The following is an 18,348-nucleotide window of genomic DNA, read 5'->3' on the forward strand; positions in this document are numbered from 1 at the left end:
ATGCATGGGTTGGTCCTAAACAGAAAACTGGATTGCGTAGTATGATATTTATCCCAGTAAAGGTGAATTTTACAGGAAAATTTACTTTGAATTTAAAAGTGTGTTAACAAAAACACTAAGTGTAGACAAGCAGATGGAATGTTTTCATAATTTGCTGCCTATTTTGCCTTTGTCATGATTGTATGAAAAATGGAGAGCCATTCTGCACATTCCACAAATTTCTCTTCATGGTCACAAAGACGGAAACATATGTAATAGGCAGGCACCTCCAACAGTCCCACGTACATGGCAATTTGAAACGTTCTTCTCCAATGAACTCTGCTTATAGATTCCACAAAATCTGACAAATACAAAACAAACCAAAATTTCACACCCTTGATGTGTCTGTAGACCAATGTGAGAAGCATGGGGAATAAACAGGATGAACCAGAAATCTGAGTGTGGACAAAGGGTTACGATGTCATTGCAATTACAAAGACATGGTAGGAGAGCACCCATGACTGGAATGTTGTTGCAGATGACTATATACTTTTTCAAGGACAGATAGACGAGATGGTGGAGTTGCTCTCTATGTGAGTACGCAACTAGAAAGCACTGTGCTTAATCCAGAACGGGTGGTAAAGAAAGTATTAAAAGATTATGGGTAAAAGTTAAAGGAGATGCAAATATGGGTGACACTGCTGCAAGTATCTATTGCAGACCACCAAACCAAGAGGAAGTTGTCAACGTGGCCTTTACAGACAGCTGGAAGTAGTCTCAAGATCGCATACCCTGGTGCTCATGGTGACTACAATCACCCTGCTATTAGTAGGAAACATTACACGGCCAGGCATACTCAGTCCAGATAGTTCCTGCAGTGCACTGATGATGGTTTTCTGATGCAGGTGGTTGAAGAACCAACAAGGAGGTGTGACACTGGACCGTGTATTAGCAAAGGATGTCTGGTCAAGGATGTTGTCATTGATTGATTTAAACCATTGCAGATGTTAAAGTAGGAGGCGGCTTTGCCAGTAGTGACTATGAAATTACAGGGTTTAGTATATTTAGGAAAGCAAGCTGGGCAAATAGCAAACTTCTGCCCTGGACTTTAGGAGAGCTATGCTACTCAAGTGTTCCATGGGCTAGGGCTCTAAGGCTAGGGGTCAAAGAGAGATGGTTAATATTCAAACACCACCTCCTCCTCCAAGCTCAAGAAAAAAATATACCCTTGGGAAAAAAAATAATTAAAAAATCTAGTAGAGGAGGCAGGAGACCTGTATGGATAAGCAAGTACCTGCCAGAAAAAAATCAAATGGAAGAGAGAAGTCTACAATAACTGGAAAAAGGGTCTGGCATTTGTGAGGATTATAGAAATACTCTCAAAGCACATCAAGATGCAACAAGAAAGGCCAAAGCTCCCTTAGCACTAAACCTGACTAGGAAAGTGAAAGATAACAAGCAGAACTTCTTTAAGCATATCAATAGTAAAAGGAAGAACAGGGAAAAAGTGAGTGCATTGTTAAATGAGGTGGGAGACATGGTGACAGATGATGCAGAGATGGCAGAATTATTGAATGCCTTCTTTGCCTCAGCCATCAGACCAGCCCTCAGGAATCTCAAACACTGGAGGTAAGAGAGCAAATCTGGAGGGAGGAAAACTCTCCATTGGTCAGTGTAGAGTGCATTAGAGATCACTTGGATGGAATAAAACCACACAAAGCCATGAGCCCTGATGGGATGCACCCACAAGCATCAATGACCTAGATGAGGGGATTGAGTGTGCCCTCAGCAAGTTGTCTGATGATATGAAATTGAGGGGGTGGGAGGACAGTGGCTGATATCCCATCATGATGTGCTGCCATCCAACAAGGTCTGGACAAACTGGAGAGCTGGGTGAAGGCAAACCCCACGAAGTTCACTAAGAACAAGTGCAGAATCCTGTGCCTGGGGAGGATTAACACCAGGCACCAGTACTGACTAGGGATCACTCTGCTAGAAAGCAGCTCCATGGAGAAAGACCACTGGAGTCCTAGCAGACAGCAAATTATTCATGGGACAGCAATGCACCCTTGTGGCCAAGAGGGCCAAAGGCATCCTGTGGTACATTAAGGAAAGCATGTCCAGGAGCCTAAGGATGTTCTCCTATGCCTCTACCTTGTCCAGGTGAGACCACACCTGGAACACTGCATCCAGTTTCAGGCTTCCCAGATCAGGAGAGACAGGAATCTGCTGGATAGAGTCCAAAGGAGAGCTACGAGGATGACTGCAGGACTTAAACTCATCTCCCATATGAAGAAAGACTAAGAGACTTGAGGCTGTTTAGTCTTAAGAAGGCTGAACAGGGATTTTGTCAACTCCATAAATATCTGAGGGGTAGGTGTCAAGATGAAGGTGCCAGTCTCTCTTCAGTGGTGCCCAGAGACAGGACAAGGAACAACAGGTACACACTACAACACAGGAGGTTCCACCTCAACACAAGAAAACACTTCTTTACAGTGAGAGTGACAGAGAACTGAAACATACTGCCCAGACAAGTTATGGAGTCTACTTCTCTGGAGACTTTCAAATCCCACCTGGATGTGTTTCTGTGCAGCCTGTCCTAGCTGATCCTGCTTTGGCAGGAGGGTTGGACTTGATGATCTCTGAAGATGCCTTCCAACCCCTAATATTCTGTGATTCTGTGAAAACTTCCAGAGAGGCATGGAGGAGCAGGAAAGCACGCATAGCATCAGCTTCAAAAGAAGTAAGATGCTCTCCTGAAAAATGTTCAACTAATACCAAAACATTCAACACAGCCTAAATTTGCTCTCTAGGACCTCACTTTAATGATTTGGTTCCACCAAAACTTGCCCACCAGTTACACTAACTACAGCCACCTCAACAACTCCCAGGTTAGCTGAATTATCAAGCTTTTGTAAAGCTGTGGTTTGCAGGTTTTGTTTTCCTTTTTGGGATTTCAGGTCTTTTGTTGTTGGTGGTGGTTGGACTATACTGGTTTTGTCTGTTTTGTGTTTTGTTCCATTTTTTGGGATTTGTTTTGTTGTTGTTCTAAAAAAATTGCATATTCACATCCTGGTTAGAATTTCTGTAGCATTACCTTATGGGCTTTTAATGACACAAGACCTTGAGAGATAAACCTGGAAGCAAGTAAAATGTATTAATACAAATAGCTGCAAGTCTCACCTATAACTTTCACCAACTGTGACAATCTCCACTTCACTGTCTGTTGAGGTAACATTTATTTCTTCATTAGCAGTGACCTGGGGAGTGGAGGATGCTTCAATCACCACAACATCTTCATCAATACTTCCTGATAAGGCAAAAGGAAGAAACTTTGTATACTTTATCTCACAAGCTGCCACTGTAAGACACTATTTTTACCTAGACTTAAAATACACATAAGTAGAAATTTTTATGGCATATGCCACAAATTTACATACAGCTGTCAAACATATAAGCTAATAATTAAAAGTAGTAATGCTGCCTATATCTTGAAGTAAAGGAAGCAAACAGAAGACTGGGGGTGGAGGTAGACATGCACTCTTACATTCTACTGTGCGTTGGAAGCAATTAAGGTGAATTTTATGAGCTATATCGTCAATTCAATCCAGTCAACTAATATAACAACAAAATAAACTTTCAAACTAGCAAAATAGTTACAGTTTCTTTTTTTTTAGAAGTGTTTTTTGTAGGTATTCAAGGATAAGCAGTGAAAGAACAAGAAAAATGATACACCAATGTTATTTATCTCTACAACAAAATGAAGACTACAAACTCACGTGTGTTTATAAAGATCTTAACATCTGTACTTTCAGTTACACTCATAAATTATATACTAGACAGCAAAAATGGTAAAAAGCAACAAAGTTCCTGAAAATCAACTTATGGACAGGTTTTAGAAAAATTTCCATGTCAGGAACAATGAGCCAAGTTCCAGCCTAATACCCAGACAAACACTTCTATAAAACTGTAACACAGACAGTGACAAGTTTGAGCTATCTAGAATACTTAAACTGAGATACAGATTATTCACTGTAGTAGTACTACTGAACACAAAAGAACTGACTAAATAGATGAGATAGCTTAAAAACAGCAACACTCCATTTTGAAATTTGGAAATGTCTTCAAAAATGAGGTCTCAGACGACAGCCTCCTTGACAGGTCAACAAGGAATGCAGGCTGCCTACAGCTGTAGAGCCATCAAGAAAAAAACCTTGACATTTCAGCAAGCCCATAACCAGGGTCATTTCATGAGGCAAATGGCCATTATCTGTGGCCAACTGGCTCACATATTCATTCCCCTTTCCCTCACTCTTGAAGTTGTGGAGTCTCCTCCTCTGAAGACTCTCTCGAAATCTGCCTGGATGCATTCCTTTGCAGACTGCCCTATGTGATACCGCTTTGGCAGGGGGGTTGGACTCAATCTTTGGAAGCCCCTTCCAACCCCTAATACTCTGTGATTCCTTGATTCTCAGGCTCTAAAGGTCCTGTGAACAAAGTAAACAAACTGAATAGATTTCGTCTTCCCTTCATTACCACACACACTATCAAGGTTCCGGAGTGCCAGGCTGATTACTCCCTTCCTTACTGGCCTTGATAATCCCAGACACCCAGCCAAGCATTTGTTGTTGATGACCCCTCCACATAACAGAGTAATGCCTATACAATCAATCAGTGTAAGAAACTGAACCAGAACTGCTGCTCAACAATGAGACCTAAGATCCCACAAGGACCAAAGGAGCCCCCCTGCCATCACTTGCTTCCTCCAAGGATTGAGTGATTGATTTGTATTCTTTTATATAATTTTTCAAGCCTAGATCGTGATTGTTATATTCATATAGCAATCCACATATTAAGATTTCACCTGATCTGCAGACCTTCCAAGTGATTTGAAATTCTAAGTTAAAATGCATTATAAATTCTGAATTATGCTACTTACAGATAGTACTATACTGATTTTGCTTGTAGAAATTCTGTGCCATTCTTATCATAACTTCTATGCTATACTAATCAATATCCTGCTAGGAAAAAGAAAGCTTTAATTTTAACTATGATTTAGTACCATCATCATGCTGCCAAGGATCCCCCAAGAAACCTACCTGTCTCCTTACTGTTGGGTGACACTAGGTTAGATAATGACAGCTCTTCTGTACTTCAGATTATTTGGAATATACTTTCCAACAGTTGTGCATGCTAAGAGCAATTTCAAAATCATACAAATTGCTTAGGAGTCTGCACCCTGGTGGAAAACACAGTCAACAACCAGAATTCAGGGGATCTTGTCCAACTGTGAGCCACGCTAATCCGCTAATGAAGCTAATCCAGAAATCTACTGATCTTAACCAAGTACACAAATCTTCATCCTATCAGCAATGCTTCTGCAAGCCAATTTTCAAATAGCATCTTTTCATCATAGAAAGCTGCAGCAGCTACAGGGAAGTGTTGACACTAATTCCACCCTTTTTATTATTGTTGCTATTTTGAAGCTAAAATTCACTGCCAACGGATACAGCAACAGTGCTTAATGTCAACTGTTTGTAAAACTGGGTGTTCTTTCCTTGCCACTTTCCAGTTCTTCTCTAACCCCTCTCCAGTAAGTGGCCTGGTAGAAAGGACATGTAGAAAGAGGGAGAGGGACAAAGTCATCAGGCTTCCATGTGGCAAGTTGTGGGAAGACATACCAGTGTGGGACCAATGGGGGATTAGTAAGGGCTCTCAACCTGCTGCCCAGAAGCATGCTGGGGACAAAATAATGCAGCTGAAGTCGACAGAGACAAGCCAGATCCCCTTCAGGTAGTAGCTGAAAACAGGGAAACATCACATGTTAATCCACGTGGTAGTGAGGGTATGAGGGGTAGAGGTTGATAGCTAGTGGTGCCCGAGCATGGACAGTCAGCATCTGACCCTAGGATTTGAGTACAGACTCAGAAAAGAGTACCCAAAGAACATGGTAAGGGAAAAGTGAGTCAGTAAGTCAGCTCCCACAGAGGCACAACTGAAATGCCTCTATACTAACAAAAGGAGCGTGGGGAGCAAACAGGAAGAACTGCAAATATGTGCAAGTCTACAGGGTTATGATGTCATTGGCATCACTGAGACATGGTGGGATGGATCTCATGATTGAAGCAGAGGGATAGATGGTTATAGAATCTTCAGGAGGGATACACAGCGGAGAAGGGTGGGGGTGTTGTCCTCTACATCGGTGATAACTCCGAGGATGCTCCACCTGAGGATGTGCAATGCAAAAGCAGAGAGCTTATGGGTAAAGGGAAGGTGACATCATAGTAGGAGTCTGCTACAGACCTTCTGATCAGGAAGGCAAAGCAGATGAGGCCCTCTACAAAGAAATAGGAGAAGCTTCATGTTCACAGGCCCTGGTCCTCATGGGGAACTTCAACTATCCTGACATCTGCTGGTAGAACAACACAGCAGAGCACCAGCAACCTAAGAGGTTCCTGGAATGCACTGACAACAACTTTCCCCTCCAAGTGGTAGAGGAACCCATAATAAAAGGTGCTGTGATGGACCTAGTCCTCACCAACAAGGAGGGGCTGATGAGCAAAGTGAAGCTGAAGGGTTGCCTTGGCTGCAGTGACCATGAAATGGTAGAGTTTAAGATCCTCAAGACATCAAGGAGGGTGCATAGCAAACTCACTGTTCTGGATTTCAGAGAAGCAGACTTCAACCTCTTCAAGCACCTCCCTGGCAGGGTGCCATGGGAAAGAAACCTCTGGAAGGAAGAGTGGCTCAGGAAAGCTGGTCAATGTTCAAGGATCACCTCCTCCAGGCCCAGGAGCAATGCATCCCAAAAAAGAGGGAAGCAGGTAAGAACACCAGGAGGCCTGCATGGATGAATAAAGAGCTTCTGGACACAGATGTAAGAAGAAAATTACAGAAAGCAGAAGCAAGGACAGGTAACCTGGGACAAATACAAAGAAACTGTTTGTGCAGCCAGAGCTCAGGTTAGGAAAGCTAAAAAGCACAGCTAGAATTAAATCTGGCTAGGGACATTAAGGGGAACAAGAAGACCTTATTCAGTTATATTAGTGAGAAAAGGAAGACCAGGGAGAATGTAAGGAAATGGAGAACAGTGACAAAGATTATGGCTCAATGACTTTTTTGCCTCAGTCTTTAACAGCAAGGGCTCCAAACACAATGTCCAACTCCCAGAGGGCAAAATTAAAGACCAAGAGAAGAAAGATCTGCTCACTATAACTGAGGATCAAGTTTGTGAGCACCTAAAGAATCTGAACATACACAAATCCTTAGGGCCTGATGAGATCCACCCACAGGCCCTGAATGAGCTGGCAGATGAAGTTGCTAAACCACTGTTCATCATATTTGAAAGGTCATGGCAGACTGGTGAAGTTCCTGCTGACTGGAAAAGGGCAAATGTAACACCCATCTTCAAAAAGGGAAAAAAGGATGACCCTGGGAACTACAGACCAGTCAGTCTCACTTCTGTGACTGGCAAGATCATTGAGCGCATCTTCCTGAAGGCTCTGCTGAGGCAAATGGAGAACAAAGCAGAGGTGACTGGTGGTAACCAGCAATGGCTTCACCAAGGGCAATCATGTCTGACAAACTTGGTGGCTTTTTATGAGGAAGTCATAGCAACAGTGGACAAGGGAAGGGCAACTGGCATCATCTACCTGGACCTGAATAAGGTATTTGACTCCATTCCACATGACATCCTGGTCACCAAGGTGGAAAAACACAGAATTGATGGGGGGACCACTTGCTGGGTAAGAAATTGCCTGGATGGTCACAGAGGGAGAGCAGTGATCAACAGTACAATGTCCCCCTGGAAAGCAGTGACAAGTGACATTCCTCAGGGGTCACTGCTGGCACCAGTGCTGTTTAACATCTTTGTTAGTGACATAGACAGAGGAATCTGTATTGAATGCACCCTCAGAAAGTTCACAGGTGACATCAAGCTGCGTGGCACAGTCAACTTGCTAGAGGGCAGGGATGCCATCCAGAGGGACCTGGACTTGCTGGAGAGGTGGGCCCAGGCCAACCTCTTGACATTCAGTAAGGCCAAGTGTAAGGCTCTGCATCTGGGTTGGTACAATCCCAAGCACAAATCTAGGCTGGGTGGTGAATGGCTGGAGAGCAGCCCTGAGAACAAGGACCTGGGGGTCTGGGTTGATGAAAAACTCAACATGAGCTGACAATGTGCATGCACAGCCCAGACAGTCAGCTCTGTCCCAGGCTGCATCAAGAGGACCACGGTCAGAAGGGTAAGGGGGGGGGGGGGATTCTCCCCCTTTACTCTGCTCTCATCAGACCCCACCTGGAGTACTGTGTACTGTTCTGGAGCCCTCAACACCAGAAGGACATTGAACTGTTGGACGAGTCCAGAGAAGGGCTATGAAGATAATCAGAGGGCTGGAGAAGCTCTGCTATGAAGACAGGCTACAAGAGTCCAGGTTTTTCAGCCTGGAGAAGGCTTCAAGGAGACCTTATAGTAGCCTTCTAGTATCTGAAGGCGGTCTACAGGAAGGCTGGGGAGGGACTATGGGACTATTTACAAGGTCTTGTAATGAGAGGATGAGAGGTAATGGGTTTAAACTGGAAGAGGGGAGATTTAAAGATTTAGGAAGAAACTCTTTACAGTGAGAGTGATGAGACACTAGAACACGTTGCCCAGGAAGGCTGTGGATGCTCCCTCCCTGGAGGTGTTCAAGGACAGGCTGGATGAGGCCTTGAGCAACCTATTCTAGTGGGTGGTGTCCCTGCCCATGGCAGGGGTTTGGAACTGGATGATCTCTGAGGTTGCTTCCAACCTAAACCATTCTATGATTCTATTCCTTGTCCACTAACTTCACAAAGACAAAAGCTCTGAATCACAAGCAGCACTGGTTACTGTTGGAAAAAGAGTATATATGTAGTTCTAGAAAGGATTAAGTAACTGAAAAATAATCAACTCTACCACAGGCAGTTCATTTCCACTTAATACATGCTATCTTAGACAACTTCAGGTTATTTTAACAGGTTCATGTTTAATATTTTCACTAGCCTCTGGATTTTAAAACATTTGTTGTCTATATTCAACTTTTTTGTTACAGACAACAAATGTATTAGAGGAATCAGAAGTAGTGAATAAATTCAGTCTTATCATTCTAAGTGGTTTTGAACAACAACTGGAGCAGCTTCTCATCATTGCGTTCTAAGGTTAAGCAGCATGGTCTGTCTAGCACTAGCTGCTCAAAAATATAAAGTAACATCTTAGAGCCTGACACATAGGTCATCCACATAGAGATGTGTCAGGTTGTCCAAGGGTTAGAGCAAAGTTTCTGAGCTACCTAAACAAAACACTGAATTAAACTTTGCATTTCACAGCAAAAAAAGGTGCTGCTTGCAGTCATTTTAACTGTAAGCCCTGTATTTTAATTAAAGCCAACTGATAACATTCAGATTAGAATACACACCTCTGAAAGTACTTCCACTGTCAACTGTTTTATCATTACACCACACACAGTTGTTTTTACTTTGTCCTTGGGCCCCCAACTCTCCTGTCTCCTGAATAAGCTTCACCTGGTTCCCTAAATTTAATGAAGGTAATGACCTTTTATGGCAAACAGTTGGCAAAACAATGTAATTTGTTTCCAGGTGTCAGGATTTTGTACTTGTTTTATATTCTTCCATTCCCAAAGCACAAAGTTCGACCAGAAGAACAGCTGAAGCCCTGACAGAAAAGGTAAAGGGGGAAGGCCCCTATTATAATGTTTGGATTTGGGGGTTTTGTTGGTTGATTTTTGGGGTTTATTAAAGGTTTTGTAAAATTTTTGTTTAAAAATAAACACAAACCCAAAGAAACTAACAAAAATCTAAAAAAGCCAATTAAATTTTAACTACAAGAACTGACCTACTAAACTTGCTTATAAAGATCTGTTACTTTCTTGCAATAATCAGAACTAAATATAGAGTATGTGCTAATTAAATTCAGTAGTTCTTTAAATGCACCATGTCTTTAGATAAACATCTGTGCTGGTTTCAACTGGGGCAGTTTCTTCAGAGTAGCTAGTATGGGGCTGTGTTTTAGATTTATACTGAAAATAATGCTGATAACACAGGGATATTTTATTATTGCTAAGCAGTGACTACACAGCTTTTACATCTTTTTACTTCACAGCAAGTAGGCTGAGGATGCACAAGTTGGGAGGGGACACAGCTGGGACAACTGACCAGAGGGATATTCCATACCATATGCAGAATAAAAACATGCAAGGAGGAGGTAGCAGAGGATGTTTGGAGAAATGTTTTTTGTCTTCCCAAGTAACTCTTACACATGATGGAGCCCTGCTTTCTTGAGGATGGCTGAACAGCTGCCTGCCAATGGGAAGATAAGAACGAAGTCCTTGTTTTGCTTTGCTTGTCTTGCATGTGTGGCTTTTGCTTTACTGACCAAGTTGTCTTTATCTCAGCTGAGATTTCTTACTTTTACTCTTTTGATTCCCTTCCTCATCCCACTGAGGGGAGCGAGAGAGCAGCTGTGCAGTGCTTAGTTACTGCTGGAGTTAAATCACAACAGGAACAACCAAAGCAAAGAAATATTTTGTGATATATCTTTAATTCAATTTGCTAATAAGCTATCTGCAAGATGAATCGCATCACCTTGATGCCTGCTTATATATCTTTTAAAATTGTATTTTCTGATCATTATTACTATTCTTCTCATAAGTTTATCCTCTAGTACTTTTATACATATGCTGCAGGCCTCACTTCTAGCAGTTCTTTGTCCTTCAGAATATTCTGTCATTTCAGCAGATGCATATGTAACTTTCATGTGCCAATCTAGAGTAAAAAAAAGAAATCTTCTCTAACACTACAAGCCAGAGTAGCATTACTAGCAATACAATCCTTTCCTCATATAGAAACATCATCATGCTTGCTTACTACACAGAGAAATTCCATAGCTATTTTTCCATCTGGCCTATTTCTGTCCCAGTTAATTCAATAACTAGAAATGTCTTACAGAACAGCAGAAATCTACTGCAAGTGTTAATCAGACTTTTATCTTACTAAAAATAGGACAGAGGTGCATTCATTTCCTATTTCATCTACAATGTAAATATAGTGCTCAAAATTTTCCCATCAATAGATATTCCCACTGGAAAAAGTATTCACATACTGCAAGGCAGAATTACTTCTCAGTTCACTGCAAGTGCCAGCCTGGGGGTATAGCCACTATAACACAAATTCTTTAAAGCATATCCTATTTCAGTTACAGCTGATGTCAGTATTCTAATCTAAAATTAACTGGTGCAGTGCTAATCGATTTTTCATTCATGACATGAGAATAAACAGCTTCATAAATTAATATTTTCAAACATGGAAGTCAGCCATTTTTAATGCCTATGTAAAGCCTCACTACAGAAATACTTGTTCAATACTTCAAGGGAAACAGAAGTACCTAAGCGGTATTAATTGAATTTGTGTTAAAAAAGGCAGCAGGTTTTAACAGTTAACAACAAAACCCTGAAATATCTATTTTAAGTGCACTTAGAGTTAGAAATATATGGTAGCCTAAGAAACCACAACCTGCGTTTTCTCATCCATATACCAGTTAGTTTCACCATGGCATGGTGGCCTCCATGGAGAAAGATTTGTTAATGCTCCTACACTCTCTTACACAAATCTTCAATATACTTAAATGTGTGTCAAATGTAACTTTTTTTTAGCCTGAAACAAAAAATCAACACATTTCCTGTCCCCACAAATACGCCCTTAAGCACGGTGTCAAGGCATGCTAGAGAAACATTTATGTAAAACAACTGCAAGAACACTGCTTTGAATTTATCTAGGTAAATTATCTGGTGTACACACAACACTTTACACAACTTCAGGCCTTAGAGTTTTCTCCTATTATTTCTATCTTGAACTGAATCCTATTTTGAGTTGTCATCAAAATGACCAAATATTTTTTTCCTTCTTATATGTTTAAGTTGCCAAGCACAGTTAATTAGGTATTAGCAGATACTTCTACATTTTGGAATCTGAACTGTTATTGCCATGATCAGTTAACAAAGCTATATTAGCTAAAATTCACACATTCAACAGCTAAATAAGAAAAAACCCCCAAACTTCGGAGCAACTCCACAGCAAGCAATTAATCAGGCTGAGTAAATCAGATTTTTTTACATCAATGCTAGATACTAGATTTGTTGTAATATTACTGGAAGCTATGAATATACTTTTCTCATCAAGAATTTATGGTGTAACGTTCACATTACTTGCCGTAAGTCTATCTGTAGTATAACTTGCCAGAAAACCACAACTGCTTCAAAACACATATTGTACATGATGAAAGCTCATTCATAGAAAGTACCTCAGGAATTCAGTTTTACCTGAAGGAACAGCTGTACTGTTCTGATGGTTTTCACCAGGTGACACAAATAAGTCTTCCTCCCCTTCAGTGGATGAACTGGAAGAAGATTCACTACTGAGATCATTCTCACTGGAACTGCTGGAGCTGGGTAGTAAAGCATACTTTCTTCGAGCTAACACTTCCCGCTTTTTCCTCTGCATTAAAATTCGTTCCTTTTGGTTCTGTGTCCGCTGTGATGAACTTGTTTTCACAAATCTTTTTCTATATGGAAGTCTTCTTAAAGAATTGTTGTGAAAACAAGGTCTTTTCATTAATAACCCAGGTACAGAGTCTGTCTCAGTCCGAGGCCACTTTTGTGACCTTGCGCTGTGAGTTCTACTTGTAGTATTCAGCACTGCCTGAGGGTGTCTTACAGAAGCATCCTTTTCTTCATCAGATGTTACTGTATCAGAGTCTCCAAAATGTAGGCTAGATGAAGGTGAAGAGATACAGTCACTAAAAGAAGAATCATTGTCTTCACTCTGTGTTTCTAGATGCTGTCTTAATCCTAAAATTCCCTGGTTTTCTTTATCAGGACAATTCTGGGTACATGAAGGACCAGCCTGCTGGCTCTTGCGTTTTTTTCGCACCACAATACTTTTGTCTTGGTCTGTATGGTTGCCATTCATGTCCTTCTGTTTTTGAGAATCACCACATAAGTGAGAGAACTCATTTCCTACTTTACTGGCAATCATCTCAACTTCTTCAGTGAAGCTTTTGGCTGCCCCAATAGGCTCAGGGTTCAAGAGGATACCCTTCAGGCTTTCCTGTCTCTTTGGTGCATCAGAAGAAACTTCACTCTTCATATCCGCTTTTAGAGTATAAACTATATTACATTCAGGAGTCCATTTAGACATGGAAACTTCTAGGAAAGGCCTGAAAATAAAAATAGATGTGCATCAAGAAAAAGAGGCAAGAACAAAATAGGAGAAAAGCCATTTGCTGCTAAGACTAATCTCCCAGTGGGAAATGCAGCAACTGAAATACAACTGTTTCAAAATAGTAAGAACATTGCTTAACGGCATTATTTAGAATTAAGACAGAACTCTTATAACTTGCATTGAAGGGAAGCTCCTACAGTTGATGAAAACATTATCACTTACAGAGTAAATCCTGATGTCTGTTATCTGCAAAATTTAAGGGCAATGTGTATTTTACCAATGCTTCAACATGAGTGTTTAATAGGCTGCTGCTTACAGTTACCTAAGTTTCAGTAAAACAGTTCCAAAAGCCATCAACTGAACTGCATCCTGAAATAAAGCCCGCATCTTCCCCAGCGACTGCATATATGGATAGAAAATATCTTGAACACAATACACACTACAGTACACTGACAACTGAGCTATAAAAATAAATTACTTAGAAATCATGGTCCTATTCTGACATGAAAAGGAACAAAGCTACTGCTTAGGAAGGTTGTGGAGACTCCTTCTCTGGAGACCTTTAAAACCCTCCTGTGTAATCTGAACTAGGAAAACCTGCCTTAGCAGGGAGGTTGGACTAGATATCTCCAGAGGTCCCTTTCAGTCCTATTTTGTGGTTTGACTGTTACTATTTTGGGGTAAAATGATAGGAATCCATTTATTATCTAGAGTTATTTCAAAAAGTCTCCATACGTTCATAAAAGAAAGTAATGCACAAAGTGATTTTCAGTCCATGTACTTGACTATCCAGCAACAGAAATTGTGTATGTCACATATTCCCTTAACAGCTGGTACCAGAGAGGTTCCACTCCCTACCAAGATATTAGGCTGTCAGCATACAACAATGCAACATTAGCCTCAAAAATAATTTCAAATGAAAGCTTTTGTAGCAGTGGAAGACTTTTAAGACAGACAGGCAACAGTAAACTCAGTAATACATTCACCTTCCATCTGCTTCATCTGGTATCTCTGTCTTCTGTTTAAAATCACAAAAGGAAGTGACAAAATAACTGAGGTCCTACTGTGATAACCACTAAATCACTCTCTGCTATAACTAATATCAATTTTTTTGTGTTTCAGATGAATAAAGCTGTAATGTACACTTGAAATTTATACTACTTAGGCAGTTAAGTGCTCCCCCCCTTTTACTCCTTCCCTCTTCAGTTGCTTGACCAAACATATCCTATGCTCTTCTAGAAGAAATGTTTCAACACACTGAACCAGAATGCAGCGCTAGCCAATCTGGAAAATAGATCTCCCAATCACATCAGACACCACTGTAATTCAGCACACTGGCACACAAATAGCTATACCTTGCTTGTAGTAGGTTATCCTGAGCTGTCAAAATGCTGCATAAGAAAACTATGGACAACTATTTCACTTTACATGGAAATAATGCTCCTAACGCATAAAAATCACACACACACACAAAAAGTCTCAAGTAGCAAAGGGAAGATCTACAGTAGTTTAAGTGGTATTGCCCAGTCAGGTCCATAATCTTCAGAATGGTATACCCTCTGACAGCTGAGAAAGTGTTGCTGTTCTCTACTGGAATTACAGCAGAGAAGCATGTTTCACATCAGTAAGTCAAAAGATAACTGCATGCAAGTTGGACTAAACCTCCTCTTCCCTGTATGCACAAACAGACAAGGTTTTTACTTCTACTTCATCAAAGCATAATTCACAGGAGAAATTTATTTCTGAGTATTAAACAGAAAACGGATACATCCTGGGCTACACATGTATTTACTGCAGCAAGTTTTAGTAGAATGCATTAACTATATAGTACCTACACTAACTATATTCATACACACACACACACTCCTCTCCAGGACTGGAAAAAAATCATTTGTGAAATTGGAGGAAAAAAAACACCTAGGAATAAACATTAACAAAGTAAGTAGTGTACAAAATAAACTAAGAAATGTCTGTTAAAGCTGTGGAATTCTGGTATCTACCCTTCTCCACTCCTGACAGCTCCTAAGGAAAATACCAGGTCTCATATATTCCTCCCTATGCACATACTTGTCCCGATAATCTTTCCAAAGAAATACGGTGCATGCATAAGACTGAAACTTCCATTTTACAACATTTCTAAGATGGATGGAAAGGGTAATTCAAACTTGATCTAAGCACACAGAGAATAATCAGAGGGTTCTTTTCATTCTTTCAAGGTCACCTTTAAAGGCAGTATTTTGGTCTGTTACTTATGCATCACTGTTTTTAAGAAGCGCAACACTAAAGTCTAGTACTTTTTTCCCGTGGTCCAAAAGCAAGTCAGCCTCTCCCACAATAATCCTGTATTTCATACCAAGTTTTTTTAAGAAAATCTACAAAATATTATGGTTGGGGGGAGAGGGATTCATTTGTTCAAATCTTAGAGTCTTCAAAGATAGTCATAACTTATTATCATATATTACATGTTCAGCCTATAACCAACAATGTCATTTTAACAACATATAAATCAAACATAATTTTATTGAATTCTGAAGCTTTCTTAAAAAATAAAATCCAAATGTTTCTCACTGTGTAAGCATAATCAACAAAAGTCTCAGTTCTAATCGCTGGAGTGCCCCACGTGCCCATGTCCCTACCCTCTTCTGCTCTTACTTTTCCAACTCCAGTTTGGAATTCTCCATCAGTATGTTAAGTTTTGCATTCTGAATGTGATTATCTTTGTATAAGCTCTATTTACCTTAGTACAAAACCAGTGTGCTGAGATATAGATAGAACTACTTAAGCTACAGCAAAAAAACACACCAACAAAAAAACACATGCAAAAGAAGTTTATACTTTGAGAATTCTCAAATTACTGCAAAATGACAAATAAAAATAAACCACTACACAGTGAAAATGCTATATACTAGCCTAGTCTCATTCTGACAAACAGCCTAGATATAATAGCTAGCTCAGATTCATCCATTTTGTAGATTCGCATTCTTAAAACCATGGAAATGTCTGCAGTAACTCAACCAAGTAAACAAGACCTCTTGATTTTTGTTAACCAACAGAGAACCTGAAGAACTGATTATTCACAGGAGAGCTGATGGCTTCCAATTACAAATTACAAGACAGCTTAAGCACAAGCATATTTTTGAAGTAAAGCAGCAATCAACAATGACAAATAATTAATTCCTTCACTATTTAAAAATGCAATTACAAACCTTTGAACAAAAGATCTGACCAAAAGAGACAACGAAGACCTTAGCATTTAACTAGATTCCCATCAAGTAATATTCAGTAGTTAGGCATTAAGAAACATCTGCATTACATATAGTTCAAATGCTTTTTACACAAGACAAAATTTAAGAGGCACTGCAAAAATATCATGCAAATAATTATCTCATTACAATGAGATAATCTGCTGTTACATGTTTAGAATATTCCATAAAATCTCCCTCTAATTAAAAAGCAGTCTTTAGAATCTTTTTTAAAGAGTAACAAGATGGAGCAAATAAGCTCAATCAATATTAGTGATCCTCCCTCCTAATCAAAGTATTTGCCTGTTAACTTACAGAATCAGGACTTTGAAGAAGTAAAAATATGTAGTAAGAGTAAGCCATTTTAAGCAACAACTCAATGAAGAGCTGTTAAGTATCTCAAAACTATAAATAGATTCTAAGTTCCCTTCTAAAATGTATGACTGTGTACATGACTTCTAGTCATTAATGCCAGAAAACAAAGACCTTCAATATTAGCAATGCCAAACCATACAGCAGCGCAAGAAAACTCATGCAAACTAGAGAAGTCCCTTGAAATTGCCAAGCCAAAAAAAAAAGCTCAAAGTTTGAGACCCTTATGATCACATACAAAAGCAGAACACATTTAAATTTTAAGATGGAACGAAGTATTTTGTCATTAAGAATTTATTTCATTACTAGCAACTGAAAATTATAGCAATAAAGCACTATAAAACAGTGGAACGGTTCATTACTTGTTTTGTGCATAAACTTGGTTGATTATCTAATATATCATGACTCTGAAAATGTATTTTTAGTTGCATTATAAAATACAGTCAACTCCCTTCACCGTGAAGAAACAGATTTTTTTCTAGGTATCAAAAAGCACCTTGATCAATTCTCTCCAGCTTTAGCTACAGTAAGTATAGAGTACTTTCACACATTATTAGCCAGTCACTTCACAGAAAACATATAGCTTAAGTATACACTTGTATTATCCCAAATTAGTGGTCTCTATCCTGTTTCTGTGATATACACACCTGCATCCAGTCAGTTTATTTAGCAAATATCTGGACTTATAGCCAACTTGATGAAAATCAGTGAACAAAGAAAAAGCTTCATTTATAAAACAGTTAATAGCTTATTTCCTCATTTTCCCTATCTTCTATTTCTGCCAATTACAAACACAGTACTATTTCCCCTTGTCTGATGAACTCCCTACCACTCAGACCCTAAATGCACTTGCAGACAACCCACATATCCAGTCAGGTCAAGCTTAGAGGTCAACGCAGACAGAAATTCCTTCCCAATAGGATAACTCTATAACACTACCAAAAGCTTGCAAAATACACTGTCATCATCTCAGAAAGAACACAGCAAATCCACAATAGTTTTGTGCTGCCTTAGATCATTTATGTATCCAACTCAAGTGTACATATATAGAATGCTATCAGGAAAGAGAGTATTTAAGCTCGTATGAGAAAGGAAGTTTCTACAAGTCACATTGGTAGTTCCTTTATTCAGCCCAAGGTCTTACTTTCTTTGCATATATTCATTGAACTCACAATTAACTTTCATAATTAATTCCCTTCCCTAATATGTGGCCTTTATCAGATTTTACTTTTAACACTATTTTGCTGTGGCAAGCTAATACTTGTGCTGTTATCTTAATGAGAAAACCTCACTGTTGTGGTCTGGCATGCACAAAGAAACCTTACATTGCGTATACTGTTCCTACCACAGTACTGCATTTTTGACAAACATGGCTATCACGAGCTCAAAGAATGGACCAGTGAATCAAAGTATTGCAGAAGCTGTATTTGGAACACCAACAGCCATTCCTTTCTTCTCCTTAAAAAGCTGTACTTCTACTATTTTGGCAAGACTTGGATAA

At 39.8% G+C, this 18,348-nt stretch overlaps 1 protein-coding gene across 6 annotated transcripts in view; it reads right to left on the minus strand.

Moving 5' to 3' along the window:
* RNF111 (ring finger protein 111) overlaps window positions 1-18,348 on the minus strand; it is a 49,722-nt gene that overhangs the window by 25,156 nt on the left and 6,218 nt on the right. For all 6 annotated transcript variants that reach the window (XM_064157507.1, XM_064157508.1, XM_064157505.1 and 3 more), the window contains exons 2-3: window positions 12,333-13,228; window positions 3,163-3,289 (exon numbers count right to left, since the gene is read on the minus strand). In XM_064157507.1, the coding sequence (XP_064013577.1) occupies window positions 3,163-3,289; window positions 12,333-13,209 (1,004 nt within the window). In that variant the 5' untranslated portion in view covers window positions 13,210-13,228. The remainder of the gene's footprint in view (window positions 1-3,162; window positions 3,290-12,332; window positions 13,229-18,348) is intronic.

Source organism: Pogoniulus pusillus, chromosome 17, assembly GCF_015220805.1.
Source record: "Pogoniulus pusillus isolate bPogPus1 chromosome 17, bPogPus1.pri, whole genome shotgun sequence".
In the NCBI taxonomy this organism is placed as follows: Eukaryota; Metazoa; Chordata; class Aves; order Piciformes; family Lybiidae; genus Pogoniulus; species Pogoniulus pusillus.